The sequence below is a fragment of the Cricetulus griseus genome, chromosome X, assembly GCF_003668045.3.
Source record: "Cricetulus griseus strain 17A/GY chromosome X, alternate assembly CriGri-PICRH-1.0, whole genome shotgun sequence".
NCBI lineage: Eukaryota > Metazoa > Chordata > Mammalia > Rodentia > Cricetidae > Cricetulus > Cricetulus griseus.
In genome coordinates, this window is record NC_048604.1 from 123,206,299 (window position 1) to 123,226,857 (window position 20,559).

The 20,559-nt window shown below is 39.3% G+C and overlaps 1 protein-coding gene across 1 annotated transcript; it reads right to left on the reverse strand.

Annotated features, from left to right (window-relative positions):
• Positions 1-8,444: 8,444 nt before the first annotated feature.
• Positions 8,445-15,411, reverse strand: LOC100759697 (THO complex subunit 3-like). Its single transcript, XM_027433248.1, has 3 exons — positions 15,300-15,411; positions 14,415-14,573; positions 8,445-9,076 (listed from the first exon to the last, which is right to left on the reverse strand). Exons 1-3 carry the CDS (start codon positions 15,409-15,411, stop codon positions 8,445-8,447), a joined length of 903 nt encoding a protein of 300 aa, XP_027289049.1.
• Positions 15,412-20,559: the final 5,148 nt, after the last annotated feature.

The following is a 20,559-nucleotide window of genomic DNA, read 5'->3' on the forward strand; positions in this document are numbered from 1 at the left end:
GGCAACAAAGGCCAACAGAAATACCCTACAATGTTTCAGGAGTCTCTTGGACAAATCTGAAAAATCAGAAAATGGTGTTGAGGGTTTGTTAGATAGTTTATGGCTCTTGTGGGAAGAGGGCTTGCCATCTCAGACAGAGAAATTTCATTTAAGCTATGTATGCTTATGTATATGCAGACTTAAATGCATTACAGGTATTTTAGTTAGATAGTAGATAGATAAAAATATGATTCCTTATGACTTTTTCAACCATCTTTACTGTTATTTTACCCTCATTTCTCCTGTATTTATCTCATTCACTTCTCCTTAGTTAAACTGCCCCATGTATTTCCCATAGTCCCTTTAGATCACTTGTATCTTGTTTTCTCCTCTCTGTTCTTCCCCTGTGCCAGCAATAGTTCCTTTTTGCTCTCTTGGTTTCTGCAGCGACTCCAGGATTTCTCTGTGTATTTGTTGTTGGTGTATAGAAAAGTTACTGATTTTTGCAAGTTGATTCTGCATCCTGACCTATTACTGAAATTGTTTATGCTTATTAGAAGTTTTCAAGCAGAATTTTTGGGATCTTTTATATATAAAATCATGTCATCTGCAAATAGGGATAATTTGGCTTTTTCATTTCCTATTTGTATTACTTTAATTTCCTTCCCTTCTTTCTGTTCCAACTAGTGCGTTGGGCACCATATAGAAAAGGTATGGGACAGTGGACAGTCCTGTCTCATTCCTGGTTTCAGTGGAATTTCTTTTACTTTTTTCTCTATTTAGGATGATGTTGGCTGTGGTTTTCTTAGATATAGTTTTATTTTTTATTATTGTGTAGCGTTATGTTTCCTCTAACCCTACTTTCTCTAGGACTTTTTGTGATGAAGCATGTTGGATTTTGTCAAAGGCTTTCTCTGCATCTATTGAGAGGATCATGTAATTTTTGTCTTTAAATAGAAAGAGTTTGTGAGCATTCATTGTTTATACATATTTTGAATAGTTTAAAAAGGATTGGTTGTAGATCGTTGAAAGCCTGGAAAAATTCTGCTGAGAATCCATTTGGCCTTGGATTTTTCTTTAGTTGGAAGGCTTGTATTACTACTTCAATCTCCTTATTTGTTATGTTTGTTTAGGTCTTTGAATTCTTCTCTTTTTAATTTTGTTGGTTTGACTGAATCTAGAAATTTGTTGATTTCTTTTAGGTTTTTCAACTTAATGGAGTAAAGAGTATGAAATTATTCCCTTTGACATCCCAAATTTCTTTGGTATTTACGTTAATGTTTTCCTGTTCATTTCTGATTCTGTTCATTTGTGCCCTCCTTTCTTTTGGTGAGTTGGGTCAAGGGTCTGTGAAACTTGTTTATATTACCAAAGAACCAGCTCTCGATTTGTTGATTCTTGAATTGTTTTCTTTGTTTCTATTTCATTAATTTCTGCTCTCATTTTCATTATTTCTTGGACTGATGGTTTGGATTTGGTTTGCTCTTGTTTTCTCAGATTTTTCATTCCATTAGCATCATTTATTTGTGTTCCTTCTGATTTTATAAAATGTAGGCACTGAGAGCTATAAATTCCTCTTGTAGGACTGCTTTAATCTGTACTAGAGGTTTTGTTGTATTGTGTTTTTATTTTCATTTAATTCCAATAAATGTTATTTCTTTCTTCTTTAACACATTTATCCTTCAGTATCAACTGGTTTCTTCTCCATGAGTTTGTTTATTTACTAGAGATTTGTTTGCTTTTAAGTTTAAAATTTATTGCATTATGTTCACATAGGATACACAGTTATCTTTAAAGCTAAGATATGTTTCTTGTAGACAATAGATGGATGAATTTGTCTCTTGATCCATTCAGCCAGCTCGTGTCTTTTGACTGAATAAATGAGGTCATTAATAGTTTAAATTTATTACTGAGAAGTGTGTGTTCACTTCAGCAATTGTGCTGTTGACTTTTGGTGTTGTTACTATGTATCCTCAGTTGCATGTTTGTTCTAGTAATTACAGCTTCATATCTTTTCAGTCTCTTGACTACACTCATTTAACTCTTAAAATGAAATATTGTTTCCTGTATTTTCTTTAGGTTTAGTTTGTTGGATATATTTTTGTACTAACATTACATTCATTTATTATATATATATATTTATTATATATATATTATATATATTATATATATAATATATATATATGTCAAAATTATGAGCTACTTTAAGGCATAAGCAAAATGTTAGTGAACAGAACAAATGACTCATTTTCTTTATCCATACATGACACTGGAATGTGACAATTGATAGAAAGAAGAATCCAAAAGTTACATGTCACATCTTCCTGGCTACTTGCTGTTTAGAAACTACAGATTTCTTCATGTGCAGATGACACACCAAGGATATAATGTTTTTAGGGTGTTCATATTATGAAAAGTTTTTCTTTCTCCTTCAACTGTGGTGGAGAGGTTTTCTGGGTAAATTAGTCTAGATTGTCAATAGTAGTCTTATGACTTGGAATGTATTGCTCCAGGATCTTCTGGCTTTCAAAGTTTCCATTGAGAAATCAGCTGTTAATTCTGATAGGTTTCCCCCTATATGTGACTTGTGTTTTTTTTCTTTTCAATATTCTTTCTTTGTTCTGTATACTTAGTGTTTTAGTTATGATGTGGCCTGGGGATTTTCTTTCCTGCTCTTGTCTGTTTGGTATTCTGTACAGTTCTTCTATCTGTATGAGTGTGTATTTCCTTAGTTTGCAGATGTTTTCTTCTATGATCTTGTTGAAGAACTGGTCATATTTTCATATTATTTACTTATTTTGTTTAGAGCTTCTACTTTCTCTTCAAGTCCTGATGTTCTGTCTTCTGCTTGATTCATTCTATTGGTAAGTTTTGAGTTTTCTAGTTGGTTTATTGGGTTTTTCAATTCCATCTTCATTTCAGTTTGAGTCTTCTTCAATGTTTCTATTTATTTTTAATAATTTTTATTTAAATTAGAAACAAGATTGTTTTACATGTCCCTCTCCCTCCTCCCCTGCCTCCCACTAGCACCCTATCTATCCAATACCATTTCTTCTCCCCAGGGAAGGTGAGGCCTTCCATGGGGGTGTCTTCAGAGTCTGTCATATCCTTTGGGATAGGGCCTAGGCCCTCCCCCATGTGTCTAGGCTGAGGGAGTATCCCTCTATGTGAAATGGGCTCCCAAAGTCTATTCCTATGCTAAAGATAAGTACTGATCTACTACAAGAGGCCCCATAGATTTCTGAGGCCTCCTTTCTGACACCCACATTCATGGGGTCTGGATCAGTTCCATGCTCGTTTCCCAGTGATCAGTCTGGGGGACAAAATCTCCCTCTTGTTCAGGTCAGCTGTTTCTGTGCGTTTCACCAGTGTGGTCTTGACCTCTTTGGTCATCACTCCTCCTTCTATGCAACTGGATTCCAGTTCAGTTCAGTGTTTAGCTGTGGGTGTCTGCTTCTTCTTCCATCAGCTGCTGGATGAAGGCTCTAAGATGGTACATAAGTTAGTCATCAATCTCGTTATCAGGGGAGGGCATTTTCCTTATTGAGCATCGATTTGGCATTTATCCTTTTAAGTGCATTCTGTCTTTGTTTATTGATCTGGCGTGTGTGTGTGTGTGTGTGTGTGTGTGTGTGTGTGTGTGTGTGTGTGTGTGTGTGTTCTTTTTTTGTTAACAGAGTACACAATTTAAAGTTTATTTATATATTTCCATGACTTTTTAGTATGCCTCCTTGGAGAGATTTAAAAGCTAAGATATAATGTATTTACATTTGCACTTCAATAGACAGATCAATCTTTAAAGGCACAAGTTACCATTGTTCTTTTTTAAATTTATAAAACAAAGTCTCTCTATGTAGCACTGACTGTCTTGGACCTCACTACACAGACCAGATATTCTCAAGGTTCCTCATTTTGAAGTCCTTTTATAAAGTTTTTTTATGTTGGGGTGATCCACAACCATAAAACACTTTGCTGGTTTTTTTATAACTGTAATTTCTCTACTGATATGAATCATAATGTAAATATCTGACATGCAGGGGAGGTTCCTGCTGCATCAGACAGGCTTGCAGGTCACTGAGCTGCTGGTGGAGACCAGTGCCGAATGTGTCTAAGAGAGCTGTCTCCCAAGCAGCAGATGTGTCCTTTGAGCTGAAGAAGATCAGGACCTGCTGGGTCAGTTCCTGCAGGACAGAGATGGCTTGAACCTTATGGGTGTGCTGGGCATCCACCTCCTCCAGAGTGTATGCACAGTCACTTCTGTCATTCAGGCAGGAGAGAGGGGAGAGTCTCCTTATTTGTGCCAGGAGTGTCAAGGTTCTCTTGCTCCTGAGGTTGTGAGTCTGAGTCAGGTCACAACCTAGAGAGCAGGTTGATAACTCATCCACACCATGACTGTAAAGAAGTCACAGGCCCTGGCTGTTGTTTTCCAGATGTTGCTTGGTCCTCTGGGTCCTGTGGTCCTGAACTCCCTCTTGGTTCCCTCAAGACCATCTTGTGTTGATATGTCAAAATGGGGAGACACTAATTTCCATTTTTAATGCCTGTAACATGCTTCCCAATTCTCTTATCTTCCTTTCATTCATTCTCTGATTGTGTCTGGGCATTTTTTTTCACATTTTTGCCTTCTTTTTTGCTGTTGTACATTTGCAGTTCATGACTGTTAGGTCAGATGTCAATGGCCAGTTGCTACCTCAGTCACTCCCTCCTTTCCTTCTGTGACAGGTTCTCTCATTTAATCTAGGGTTCATCTTTGCAGTTTGATAGGCTGATCTTGAAGCACTAGAGGCCTGTTGGTATCTCTTCCCAAAATTAGAGAATACAAGCAGGTGCTTCTATGCCGGGCTTTTACATGAGTGCTGAGAAACATCCACTCAAGCATGTACTGCAATAATGTTGAAAGAGAAACATGACACCATTTCCTTTTTTTCACTTTCACTTCAAGCGACATCACAATTTTGGTTCAATACCACAAAGTAACTTCAGTCTCTTCTCTGTTCAGGGGGCCTGGTTTGGTCTTATGCAGGTTCCTGTCTGTTACGATAAATCTTCCCGCCAAAGCCGCCCAAGCCCTACCATCACGTGGGCGGTCTCTGCCAGCCTCCCGAGTTGTGCCTGCTGCGTGAATGGACAAAATAATACATAGACATATTAGGTACAAAGCTGCTTGGCCAATGACTAGGATTCTCATCTGTTAGCTCAGTCTCAATTATCACAAATCTATATGTTTTATAAGACTTATCTTATTGGATGCCTTATTGGCATCCCTCCTTGCCGGTGGATCACATTGTGCTGATGGAGGAAGAGCGGAGGGAAAAGGGCTGTGTATGTGTTCTTTAAACTACTTGAGTTCATTGATGAATTTTATGTTTGTTCTTTTAAATTTTCTGTTCTGTATTTCATGCAGGCATTTGTCATTGACAAACATTTCTATAGAACTGGTGATATTCTTTGGCTTAATCTTTCATATCTGTCGTTTTGTAATGTTGTCTGGGCATGTGGAATTGTTTTGTTATCTTTGTGTCCAGTTAGATCCTGGAGAATGATGTTCAGGGACTAGCTGGGTGGAGGGTTTCTAACTTTCTTTAAAAATATATTCAGGAAAATTGCTTCCAGATCTTCACTTGGAAGCTTGCCCTCTTTTCCGAGTTCTAACTAAAAAAGTGTACCTTTCCTCCTTTTCTGTTTGTATCTTTTCTTTGGATACTAGCCAAAATCCAAAACATGCTTACCCTGACACTCCATGGTGAACCTGTCTGCTCTCTGCCTAACTCATAAGACATGACTATCTTTCTTTTTCTTATCCATCTCTGTCCTCCTACCAGCTGCTGAAATTCACAGATTTTCTGCTCTGTTACTATTTTATCTAAACTCTATTGAAATAGTCTTTAAATTAAAAATCATTTTTAGCAAAATTTTATCTATTTTAAAGATGAAGTCTGTTGTATTTGATTCTAATTAATTTCTGACTTTCTATCATTTTTGTCCCCCTCCTATCCTTCTCTAGTGATGGATATTAAACCAAGGGCCTTGTGTGAGCTATTCAAGCCCTCTACTACAGAGCTAAATTCTCAGCCTTAAGCAGAATCTGTTATTTCTGGAAATCTGCTTTATGTAATAACTCTTACAAGCTGCTTGTCACAGTGAGTATAGTGTTTTGTTTAAATACATGTTTTAGGTTTAGGGTTTCATCATGGTATTTTCATACATATGTGTTATTTTGCTTTATTTATATTCATTTCTTTCCCCCACTATCCTCCCCATGCTCATTGCCTCCTCTAGCTGTTTTCATTAATGCATTCCATTACCCAATCTATTTCCCTTAAGATTTCTTCTTCCTTTCTCATGATTGTCTTTTGGTTCCATAACTTACAAACATACATATGTAAATGCACATATATCTATATGATATGTGTATATATTATGTGTATGTATTCATATAATATTAACACTGTGATCTGCATATGAGAAAAACATGTAGTATTTGTTTTTCTGAGACTGGCTTATTTCATTTAACATAAGGATTTACAGCTGCATCTTTTTTTTTTTTGCAAATGTCATGATTTCATTTTTCTTTGTAGTGGCATAAAATTCCATTATGTATACATACCACATTTTTATATTTGCTCATCTGTTGACAGGCATCTTGGCTGGATATTTTAAGTAGTACAGTGTGAAACATGGATGCGCAAGTATCTCTGGCATGCATTAACTTAGATTCCTTATATGTCCAAGAATGGTATAGCTGTGTCATATCTTAGTTCTGGTTTCAATGTTTTTGAGTAATCTCCATGAAGATTTCTACCATAGTCATACAAGTTTATGATCCTACCATCAGTGAATAAAGGTTCCTCTTGTTTCAAGTCAGTACTTGCTGCCATCTCTTCTTCCTTCCTTCCTTTTTTCTTACCTTCCTTCCTCCTCCCTCTCTTTCTTTGTATTTGGATGATATTCATTCTGATATTTAATACTTTTTTGAATATTTATTGACAAAATTATATTTGTTTTTTGACATTTAGCTTATTTATTAATTGGATAATATTTTGGCATTCAATTTTTTAGCAGGTCTTTATATACCTTATAGATTAGTCCCCTGTATGATGTGTAGTTGGTAAATTTTTTTCAATCATGTAGACTTTCTCTTCACTCAGGTGACTGTTTCATTTGAGAAGCTTCCTATTTTTATTTGTTAATCATTGGTTTTATTTCCTAAACTCTTGGAGTCCTCTTTAGAAAGTAATTGCCTATGCCTATATCTTGAAAGGTTGGATTTGCTTTTCTCTATTGATTTAAAAATGTCAAACTTTGCCTTAAGGTCTTTGATCAATTTTGAGTCAATCCTTGTACAAGTGTATTCTAAAGGGGAAAAATTGGGACTGCTGTAAAAACATTTTATCTGTTACTGCCATTGTCTGCCCCATGAGGAGTAAAGGGGAAACATAAAATCAAGTGAAGAAAACTCACCAGGAAGTGCTGTTGGTTGTTTTATCCTTTTGGGGGGCCCATCACCCAGCTTTTTACCTTTCTCTTACTTCTGTATATCTTACTTTCATTCTTATTTCTTGGCTGGCCATGTGGCTGGGTAGCTGGCCCCTAGTGTCCCCCTCTCCTTGTTCTTGCTCCTTCCTCCTCTCAGATTTCTCCTCCTATTTATTTTCTCTGCCTGCCAGCTGTGCATATCTTTTCCTGCCAAGGTATTGGCTGTTTAGCTCTTTATTAGACCAATCAGATGTTTTAAACAGGCAAAGTAACATGGCTTCACAGAGTTAAACTCATAAGAATGCAGCAATCTTTGCATCGTTAAACAAATGTTCCACAGAATAAATGAATGTAACATATCTTAAAATAATATTCTACAACAAGGAAGATTCTCATGTAATAAAACAAAGCAACACAAAAAGGTATAAGAAGGGGAAAACAAAAGCTGGAGGATGTATCCTTCCAAACACACGTATAAAATACAGCAAAGAAATAAGCAAATCAGAAACAATCACTTTCACCTATAAAAATATTTGTTTTGTTTTCAGTTATGTGTATATGTTTGTGTGGGTTAGTATGTGCACATTAATGCAAATCTTGTGGAGGCCAGAAGGGGGTGCTAGAGTATATGCAGCTGGAGCTAAGGTTTTGAGCTACCTGATATTGGTGCTGGGAACTAAGCTTGGGTTCTCTGAACGAGAAAGATGTTCTCTTAACTGCTTCAGTTCCTTTATTTTCACCTTTAAAATATTCACATATTTGTTTTTCTTTGGCCTAATAATTATATAGAAAAGATTGTTATACCACAATGACGTAGATTCAATAAAAATTATACTTATTTCTTTTCTTTTTTTTTTAGGGATGCACAGTCTAATCAATGTTTTTTGTAATTTTTACAATTTATAAACATTTAGATTGCCCACGACGTCCAAGAGAACAGATCAAACTATACAAATGAAAGTCTGCACCTCCCCTGCTCAAGCCCCCTCTCAGGAGTCATTCGGAAGCCCAAATAGCTTCACAGTCCCAGTTTCCTGACTGCTGTCATATTTGCCATCTTTGTCATTACAGGCAAACGCTAGCAGAGGCCTCTTGGGGTGCCACACCACGGTGAAGGTCAGGGACTCACGCTGCACCTCCCACAGCTTGTCTTCTGTCTCTACTTCAGCTACGTCAATGAAATGATCCTCTGAGGCCGACGCCAGCATTTTCCCATTGTGGCTAAAACTAAGGGTCCTCACAGGCCAGTCCAACCTAGAGAAGCACCGCACACACACTAACCCATCGACATCCCAGAGGCTAACCAAAGCATCTGCGCTTCCTGTGGCAAAATACTTCCCCATGGGGTCAAACTTGATACAGATGCAGTTAGAAGGGTGGGCGTTGATGGACTGCACAGGCTTTAGTTTGGGGTAGCTGAGAATGTTGATAAAATCGTTGCCATTGGTCAGGAAGAACATGTTATTGTCGTTATTCCAGGAGATTTCATTGACCTCAAACTTGAACTGCTCTTCCGCTTTGGAACGGTATGTCTTGGCATCAATAAAAGTCACAACATCATCCTTGTTGCCCACAGCAACAGTCTGCCCATCGGGACTCCAGTAGATATTAATGTTCTCCCCTGGGAACCCAGACACAAGCCATCAGCAAGATCATCCTTGCCCATCCTCCTCTAGACACTTATTCTGCTACCATAGAAAGAAGATCAGAGCTCTCTTCAGTGCTCAAATCACCAAGACAATGGAAGAAAGCTGCTGCTGGCAGCTAAACATTTGTCCAAAAGTACCACGTCATACCACTCCCAGAAACCAGTCTTGTCATCTAAGTCCAGGAGTTGTCCACACTACACACACTAAGTTAAAATGTTCAATTTTATGGAATCAAAAATGCCATTTTTTCACACTTTACTATCTATAGTGCATTTAAAAATCGATCAGAATTTGTTTTGGGAGCTGGGTGGTAGTTGCAGACACCTTTCACTCCAGCACTCAGGAGGCAAAGGCAGAGAGAGGTGGATCTCTGAGTGGATAGCCTGGTCTACAGAGAGAGCTCTAGAATACCGAGGGCTATACAGAGAAACCCTGTCTCAAAAAAGCAAAGCAAAAAGGCTTTGTTTAAAAATAAATAAATAAACAAAAACATTTTTGTTGTGGGGCTAAAGAGATGGTTCGGCACTTAAGAGCACTTGTTGTTTTCCAGGAGACCCAAGTTAATCACCAGCACCCACAGTTCACAACCATTTGTAACTACATTTATAGGGGATAAGATGCTTTCTTCTGGCACCTGCATACATGTGGCACACATACTTGAAAATAAAAAAATCTAAAATAAAAAATAAAAATAATTAAAAAAAAAAAAGAAAAGAAAAAAATCTGGGGCTGGGGAGATGGCTCAGCGGTTAAGAGCACTGACTGCTCTTCCAGAGGACTTGGGTTAAATTCCCAGCACCCATGTGGCAGCTAACAACTGTCTCTAACTCCGACATCTGACACTCTCACACAGACATATATGCTGGCAAAATACCAATGCAAATGAAATAAAAGTAAATAAATTATTAAAAAAATAAAAATTAAAAATATAAAAACAACAAAAATGTTTCTTAAAAGATTGTAGATGACCTCTTAGAGTCAATTATGCTAGACTCAAGATTTACAGGGTATTATATTGTAAGACCCCCGGAAGCTCAGGCCTCCAAGATCTCAGCCCAGGACCGAGGTCACCCCAATCACCAGGCGGAGTTGAAAGCTTGACGAAAACTGCACAAGGTTTTATTGTTGTTTAACGAGCTAACCCCATGTTAGCTCAGGTCTTTTATCCACCCACCATGGTGGATGGCTAGGAAAGACAGCTCGAACTGTCTGCATAGAGATCTTATAGGGCAGTGTAAGGGGAGTGTCTAGGGGTACGCACAGGCTCAGGATTGGTGTTCCTCCAGGCTTGGAGGGTTTGCCCTGTGTTGATTGGCCAACTGGTTGTTATGGCTCATAGGCCCTCCCAGAGTGGTTGCTATGCTCTGTGCTGTGCATTTGTCTGTAAAGCACACCCAGAGCTGTAAAGGGTAGCACCACCAGTTAACTTCTGAATGGTTCCTTGCCACAAGGCAGGCATCTGACTTCCTAGTGACTAAAACATGGTCAGACAAGCATATGTTCGGCTGTTATGGCTGCGGAAATGGGGAGCTGGTCCCTTCATTCCCCCATTTTTTTAAAAATTCCAATCATGGAATTGCTGTCTCTCCAGTGTCCCCGTCAGAGAGTGAGAGATATTGGCATCCCCCATGTAAGGGAGTTCCTTTTGACTTAGCATTTTAACCAGGGAAAATGGGCGATGTATTCATTCCCATTCTACTTCCTGATGACTTTGGGACGAAGTTAGGGACCCCAAAAAAGCTAAAATGCTAGTCAAAGCAAAAATGGGAATTTAGGCAATGGGGATTTCATCAGGAGCTTCTGGTTGGCAGACTCTGTTGCAGAGACAGGGGTTGTCCATATCAGCTGGACTAGTTCACATCCACAGAAAGTTCAGGGTTCGAAATCTACTTAGGAACAGCCTGTAGTCAGCAATTGATACTCAGATGTGTCTGCCAGAAGCAGAAACCTGTTTAAGACATGTTTAAACTGGGAACAGAAGTTAAAACTTATAGCCAGGCATTGGTGGCACACGCTTTTAATCCCAGAACTTGGGAGGCAGAGGCAGGTGGATCTCTGTGAGTTCGAGGCCAGCCTAGTCTCCAGAGCAAGTGCCAGGATAGGCTCCAAAGCTCACAGAGAAACCCTGTCTCGAAAAACAAACAAACAAAAAAATGTATTTACTGAAGCCCACAGTGCAGAAAAAGCAGAAATCTGGATCTGTGCAAACAGTAGGAACATATTTATAACTTTGAGTCCTAGCAAAAATACAGATTTGGTCTAGACGCATGTACATTTTTCTTCTGTCCAGAGAGCTAGGTATGGATTGGACAGAGGTGCCATTGGACTGAAGAAAAGCCCTTTACGTTTATACTTAGATGACAACCAAAATAAACCTAAAAACCTTGAGCTTGTGCCTGAACAGTACTTTATCAGCTAACATACTGACTATAGTCTTGTGGATCTGACTGTCTGTTGCTGTCTAGCTGACAACCATTAATATTTCAGAGATCTGAGAAGGGTATATTTTATACAGTTTCCGAATCTATTAAAAAGCAACAGAAGCCAGTCCATATACAGTTAGCCATACCCAAGTCTCTCCATTATCGCTGGAGGCAGAAGTATCAAAGAACAGCAATCTTCGCCAGGCCTTTAAGGTGAGAGTTTTTTTTTTTTTTCTCTGTGGAAGAGGGACATGGAAAAGACGGACCTTGTTTTGTCTAGGCAAAGGGGTACAATCAATTTTCCAGTGTCTAGAAGCTTTGTCCACAGTCTTGGCCAGGTCCTAGCAGGCAGCAGGTATCACATCTGAGCATCTCAATCACTAGTCCAGATGCAGGAACTGGGGTGACTCATAATCTTCTTTGGAGACTTTGGGTCACTGTCAGGATCTGGCAGTCTGTCTGATATTATAAATTTTTAAAATAACATTTTAAATGCCATATTCTGCAGGTCTCTGAAGCAATAGAGGTCTGTCTGTCTGTTTTAGTTACTTTCCTTAAGCACACATTAAGCACACAGGTGGCTAGATAAGGTCTTATTTCTGTAATTAATTCAGTCTGACTGGCTTTAACTTAGTAAAATACTTGAAACTTAGCACAGCTGAATTTAAAACTGCAGAGAGTTACCTTATATTCCTTAAAAAGTAGCTACATGTACACATTTTAGCTGCTTGCTTAAACTTAACTGCTTTCTGAGACAGGGTTTTTCTGTGACTTTGGAGCCTGTCCTGGAATTCGCTCTGCCGACCAAGCTGGCCTAGAACTCACAAAGATCCATCTGCCTCTGCCTCTTGAGTGCTGGGATTAAAGGCGTGTGCCACCAACCCCCTACACTTAACTTCTGAAAACATAAACTGTAACATCTTATAATAGATTAGCAGCTTTTATAAAACAAGAACTTTACATTGTCAGGCTTTGCTTAAAAATGATTCAAATTGAAGCTCTTTAAGTACAAACATTAATAAAAAAGACATTTAAAAAACATAAACATTTAAAAAACTGGTTTTAAAAAGAAATTTAAATTCCCTTAATATCTTTCTGTAATATATAGAAGCATTAACATTTTAAATCTTAATTGAAAAACTTGTTTCTAAGATGGTACCTCTAAATTCCATGTGTTCATCTTTAGTCAAGATGGCAGTTTAAGTATCTTTTTTCAACTTCAGCAAAATGGCTACCAGTCATTTTGTGCCATGTGGCTGGCTACAAAATGGCAGTGACCTGCACCATTTATTTTAGCTGTATCCTTATAACAGAACTTAGGTTATGCCAGGAAACAGAACATTTTAAAACAAGTATACATAATTTACTTGAGAAATAAACAGGACTTTTAAAGCAGAATTAACTTAATATGGTTAAAATTTTAACTTATATTACCAATTTTTAAAATTTATTATTTGTAGACATGAGAAACCAAAACAAACAGTTTACATTTTTTGTGACTTTCAACAACCTTTTTTTGACCTTCTACTACTTGTTTTAATCTTTTATAACTTTCTATATACCTTTAGTTCATTCCTCTGATTTTCTTAAGACATTCTTAGACAAATTTCTTTTTTCCTTTCTCTCTTTATCACTTTAGTCTCCTACATTTTCTTTCATTTTTCAGTCAACATAAAAATTCTTATTAAAGTCCTTTTTAAGTTTTTTTTTTTAAATAACTTTAAGGCCGTTTTTTTCTTAGAACATCTGGATCAGGCCATGTGCTCAGGGCAGAGACCTGGGTGGGGGGTGCTGGTAATCACAGACCCTCTGCCAAGGCAGGGGTGGGATAAAGACCCCTGTGGTTTCCCTGCATACCACGTGTGTGGAGCACAGAGAAGGCTGGGCAGCCAGGCAGATGGTAGCCTTGCAGCCATGTGCTCAGGGCAGGGAAACTTCCGCTGTAAGCCAGGTCCCATGGCAGGATGGCAGTTGGGGCAGAGACAGCCCCACTTCCCATGCCTCACAGACCAGCAGGTGAGGACGGAGAAACAGACTCACAACGGCCAGACTCAGCTGTGAGGGCTGCAGCAATAGTTGGAGTTCAGAGTAGCAGCCCCAGGGGACTCCAATGCAACACACTCTAACCCATGGCACATGGCAGAAGAACTCCTGTCCCATGCCACGTGCTCAGGGCAGCAAGAAAAGACCCCTGACCCATGCATGCCACGTTCCTGGGCAGTAGGGACAGAAAGAGATGCTTAACAAACACACAGCACAAATGTGAAACTTGGAAAGACAGCACAGTTGGAAGGCTGCTGCCGGAACCTCCGCCCTAAACAATTCATGTAGGCCTACTTACAGATGTCGATAGTGATCCCATTATAGGACCTTTACATTTACAAAATTAACAGAAACAGCAGACCTGAAAACATAAAATTGACACAGCACCGAAAAGCATGCAGGCAGGGTGTGGATTGCAACACATCAGATAACATAGATTACAAACCTGCTCAACTGCGCAGTCACCCAGCCTGTTCCAACCCTCCAGGCTTTACAGAAACCATACAGAAACAAAGACAAAAGAAAGTTACTTAGTGTGGCGCCATGTGACTCAACGAAAGGGGGTGTTAGAACTTTAACTGACTGACTATGGTCCTTAACGTCCGTCCAGTGGTCAAAAGTCAGACCGAGGCGGGGGGGGGGGGGGGGAGGGGGGGGATGGGGTGGGGGGTGGTTACGGTCGGTCCCATCATCAAAGTCACAAATAAGGCAAAACAGTCCAAGACACACAGACAAAGACTAACAGATGTCTGTTTCCACATAGACAGACAAAACCACTCCAAAAATACAGACGGCCGGGAGGCCATATAACTTCCCCAATCCAGGAGAACTATCGTACCCTTACCGGCTCCCAGATGGGAATCTCCCAAGCGTCCCTGAGGTTCCCCCAGACTTCTTGGAACATCTTCCAGGGTGGCAGTCGGTGATCCCCTAGCATGTCTGCTGATCACACTCTGTCTCCTCCCGAGACCAGAGCTCTTGTCTCTTCCCGAGACATGAGCGACTGCAAAGCACAGAACCAGATTTCAGCCAGCACAAAAACACAAAGACAGACAATAGAGGGTACCCACTTACCTCCATGATTGACTCCACTCAGGTGAGGGGTGGTCGCATATCCAGGATGAGCCCTCAAATGTAAGACCCCTGGAAGCTCAGGCCTCCAGGATCTCAGCCCAGGACCGAGGTCATCCCAATCACCAGGCAGATTTGAAAGCTTGATGCAAAACTGCATAAGGCTTTATTGTTGTTTAACGAGCTAACCCCATGTTAGCTCGGGTCTTTCATCCACCCACCATGGTGGATGGTTAGGAAAGACCTACTTGTTTCTTTCTACTGTATGATTTTTCAGAGACAACAATACACTAATATGCTTTTGCCCTTGTAACTTTTGTGCCACATTTAATCATGTTTTGTATGTTAGGGTTAGGGTTTAGAGTTAGGTTTAGGGTTAGAGATCACAGAGCACTGCTCCAGAATAGTGACTGTTCAGATACCAGAAAGTGATGTGTTAATTGCTTGTTGTGAATACAGGTTATGCTGTGGCTAGCTTAAAAATCTTTAATCACTTTACTGTGTAGTAGAACATCCAAACTCTTTCCTCCTAACTGTAACTTTGCTCTCACTGATGTAGGGAAGTTTTCCCCTTTCTTCATCAGTCTCTGGCAAGCAATATTTTTTCTAAACTTCTACACAAATTATTTCTTTAGATTTGAAGTATGAGTGGGGGCACCTTCCAGTGCCCTGCTCAGAGCTGCCTGAGGCCTGGGGACTTTGCACTGGGGATCCCAATCTGGCATCCAGCCCACCCAGAGACTGCTGAGGCCCCAGTAGTAGTCCCACATCTACCCACAAAGGAGGAGTACGATCTGAGTATTGGTCTTGCTTGCACCCACCGGAAGGGAACTTTGGACCAGTACCCACCAGGAAAGGAAGAGACTCCTCCTGAACCCACTGGAAGAAGGGATGGGAAGAAGATAATATAAAAACACATTCAACAACAGAAAAACCAATATGATACTACCAGAGTCTTGGGACTCTACACCAATAAGACCTAAACATCCCAACAGATGGGATGCTTCATTCTTCAGATGAAGCAGAAGACAATGACCTTAAAAAACAAATTTATGAAAATGATAAAGTCCCTCAAAGAGGATATGAGAAAAATCCCTTAAAGAAATGGAAGAAAAAACAAACCAAAAATACAAGAAATCAACAAATCTCTTAAAGAAAGCAAGAAAAGCCAAGAAAACAATGATCAAACAGATGAAGGAAACAATTCAAACAGTCCAAGACATGAAAAGTGAAAGAGACAATAAATAAAATACAATAAATCCCTTACAAAAAATATCCAGAAAATAAGTGACACCGTGAAAAGACCAAACCTCAGAATAATAGGTATAGAAGAAGGCAAAGAAGCTCACCTCAAAGATGCAAAAAACATATTCAACAAAATCATAAAGAAAACTTTCCCAACCTAAAGAAAAAACATGCCAATGAAAGTACAAGAAGCTTACAAAACACCAAATAGTGTGGACCACAAAAAAGTCCCTTCATAACATAATAATCAAACCCCAAACATACAAAATAAAGAAAGAATATTAAGAGCAGCTAAGGAAAAAGGTCAAGTAACATATGAGGACAAACCTATAAGAATTACACCTGAGTTCCCCATGGAAACTCTGAAAGCCAGAAGGTCCTGGATAGCTACTCTACCAACACTAAGAGACCATGGATGCCAGCCCAGACTACTATACCCAGCAAAGCTTTCAATCAATATAGTTGGAGAAAACAAGATATTCTATGACAAAAACAGATTTAAACAATACATATCCACTAATCCAGCCCTACAGAAAGTTCTGGAAGGAAAACTCCAACCCAAAGAAGTAAACGACAACCAGAAAAACATAGGAAATAATAATCCCACTTTACCAATACCCAAAAGAAAAAAAGGGGTGGAAATCCACATACAATTCCAACACCACCAACAAATCCAAAACAAGAATGAACAATCAATGGTCATTAATATCCCTCAATATTAATAATGTTAACTCACCTATAAAAAGACACAGGCTAGCAGAATGGATACAAAGAGAGAACTCATCCTTCTGCTGCATATAAGAATCACACCCCAACTTCAAAGACAGATAGTACCTCAAAGTAAAGGGTTGAGAAAAGACTTTCCAATCAAATGGACCCAAGAAACAAGTGGGGGTGGCAATCCTAATATCAAACAAATTGGACTTTAAACTAAAATCAATCAAAAGAGATGAAGGAGGTCACTTCCTACTCATCACAGGAGTAATCCATCAAGATGAAGTCTCAATTCTGAATATCTATGCCCCGATTACAAAGGCATTCACATTCATGAAAGAAACAGTACTAAAACTCAAATCACACATAAAACCTCACACACTTATAGTGGAAGACTTGAACACCCCACTCTCACCACCAGACAGGACCACCAGACAGAAACCAGCAGCCAATATCAAACTAAATAGAGAGAAACTCAAAGCAATTCCTCTAGAATGAGGAACAAGACAAGGCTGTCCACTCTCTCCATATTTCTTCAATACTGTACTTGAAGTTCTAGCTAGAGCAATAAGACAACAAAAGGAAATCAAGGGGATGCAAATTGGAAAGGAAGAAGTCAAACTTTCACTATTTGCAGATGATATGATAGTTTACATAAGTGACTCCCCCCAAAAAAACTCTACCAGGGAACTCCTACAGCTGATAAACACCTTCAGCAAAGTGGCAGGATACAAGATTAACTCCAAAAAAATCAGAAGCCCTACTATATACAGACCATAAATAGGCTGAGAGAGAAATCAGAGAAACATCACCCTTTACAATAGCCACAAATAACATAAAATATCTTGGGGTAACGCTAACCAAACAAGTGAAAGACCTATATAGCAAGATCTTTGAGTCTTTAAAGAAAGAAATTTAAAAAGATACCAGAAAATAGATAGATGTCCCATACTCTTGGATAGGAGGAATAAATATAGTAAAAATGACAGTCTTGCAAAAAGCAATCTACAGATTCAATGCAATCCTCATCAAAATCCCAGAACAGTTCTTCACAGACCTTTAAAGTACAATTCTCAACTTTATATGGACAAAAAAAGACCCAGAAGTGTCAAAACAACCCTGTATAATAAATGTCCCGAGGCATCACCATCCCTGACTTCATGCTCTATTATGGAGCTATAGTCCTGAAAACAGCTTGGTATTGCCACAAAAATAGACAGGTAGACCAATAGAATCAAATTGAAAACCCTGATATGGACCCACACTCCTATGAACACCTGATTTTTGACAAAAAAGCTAAAATTATACAATGGAAAAAAGAAAGCATCTTCAACAAATGGTGCTGGCATAACTGGATGCTGGCATGTAGAAGACTGCAGATAGCTCCATATTTATCACCATGCACAAAACTTAAGTCCAAGTGGATCAAAGATCTTAATATAAATCCAGCCACACTGAATCTCTTAGAAGAGAAAGTAGGAGGTACCTCAAACGAATTGGTAAAGGAGACCACTTCCTGTACAGAACACCAGTAGCACAGACACTGAGATCTACAATTAATAACATGGAACCTCCTGAAACAGGGAAACTTCTTTCTCTAAGGCAAAGGACACAGTCAACAAGATAAAATGGCAGCCCATAGAATGGGAAAAGATATTCACCAACCCCACATTTGACAGAGGGCTGATTTCCAAAATATGGAAAGAACTCAAGAAGCTAGTCACCAAAACACCAAATAATCCAATTAAAAAGTGGAGTACAGAGCTAAATAGAGAATTTTCAATGGTGGGGTCTAAAATGGCTGACAGACACTTAAGAAAGTGCTCAACATCCTTAGCCACCATGGAAATGCAAATCAAAACAACTCTGAGATACCATCTTACTCCTTTCAGAATGGCTAAAATAAAAAAAAAAACACCAATGACAGTTTATGCTGTAGAGGATGTGGAGAAAGAGGAACACTCCTCCACTACTGGTGGGAGTGCAAACTCATACAGACAGTTTGGAAATCAGTATGGTGGTTCCTGTGGAAAATGGGAATCAGTCAGTCCACCACAAGATCCAGCAATTCCACTCTTAGGCATATACCCAAAAGAAGCACATTCATACAAGAAGGACATCTGTTCCACTATGTTGTTTAGCAGCATTATTTGTAATAGCCAGAAACTACAAGCAACCTAGATGCCCCTCAAGTGAAGAATGGATGGAGAATATGTGGTACATTTACACAATAGAGTACTACTCAGCAGAAAAACCAAACAAAACAAAGGAATCTTGAAACTCATAGGCGAATGGATGGAACTAGAAGAAACCATCCTGAATGAGGTAACCCAGTCACACAAAGACAAACATGGTATGCACTTACTGATATATGGATTTTAGACATAGAGCAAAGGATTACCAGCCTACAATCCACACCACCAGAGAAGCTAGGAAACAAGGAGGACCCTAAGAGATACATACATGGTCCCCCAGAGAAGGGGAAAGGGACAAGATCTCCTGAGCTTATTGGGAGCATGGGGCAGGGGAGAGGGAGCTAGGAGAAAGAGAAGAGGAAAAGAGGAGGTGAGAGGTAGACATGAGAGAGCCAGATGTTCAAGTCAGGGAAAGAATAAAGAAGAGCAAGAAAAGAGATACCATAATAGAGGGAGCCATCATAGGTTTAAAGAGAAATCTGGCACTAGGGAAATGTCCAGAGATCTACAAGTTTTACCCCAACTAACAATCTAAGCAGTGGTTGAGAGGCTACCTTAAACTCCATTCTCCGATAATGAGATTGATGACTACCTCATGTGTTGTCCTAGAGCCTTCATCCAGTAGCTGGTGTAAGTAGAAGACACCCACAGCTAAACACTGAGCTGAACTCTGGAATCCAGTTGCAGAGAGGGTGGTTTGATGAGCAAAGGGGTCAAAAGCAGGCTGGAGAAACCCACAGGGACAGATGACCTGAACATAGGGGAGATCATGGACCCCAGACTGATTGTTAGGAAACCAGCATAGGACTGTTCCAGACCCCCTGATCGTGGGTGTCAGTTAGGAGGCCTGGACATTCCATGTGGCCTCTGATAGTGGATCAGCATTTATCCCTAGTACATGAATTGACTTTGGGGGCCCATTCCACATAGAGGGATGCTCTCTCAGCCTAGACACACAGGGGAGGGCCTAGACCCTGCTCCAAATTACATGACAGACTTTGAAGATACCCCATGGAAGGTCTCACCCTCCCTGGGGAGCAGAAAGGGGATGGGATAAGGTGTTGTTGGGTGTCAGGGGAGGAGGGGAGGGAGAGGGAACTGTGATTGACATGTAAAACAAGCTTGTTTCTAATTTAATGAAAAAAGTTTACTTAAAAGTAGAAATATGGGTCTTTCTATGCCTGACATATGCCTCTTATCACAGTGATCTTTAGTGTCATTCACATTGCTCAAACTGACAGCATTCCTTTATCTTTCATGGCTGGACAGTGTTCTCTTGTGTATAGGTACCACATTTTCTCCATTTATTCAGCTAAGTGATAGATATTACACTGGTTCCATGTCTTTGCTATTGACCTACTGATTTCATTTTTGTTGTGTCCATAATATATTACATTTTTTCAAAGTATCTAGGAAAGGATTTTGTGTGTGACCACAAAGAAATGATGAATGTTTGAGGTGACAGATATTCTATTCACCCCAATTTAATGATTATATAATGTATGTTTATGTTGATATACCATGAGTTACCCTGTAAAGGTGTACAGTTATTATATATCAATTAAAAATAAAACAAAGCCGAAAAGAAGAAAGGTTAGTCTAGTGATAAGCTCGACAATGTTCCAGATTTCCATACAGCCTTGATCTCTTGTGATCTGAGATGAAAAGCTTCATTAAATTCATTTCTCCTGAGTTTGGCTTCACTTATCAAAGAGCATTTTAATGTTGTGATTCAATATTCATAAAATCATGTTGTCTGAACTC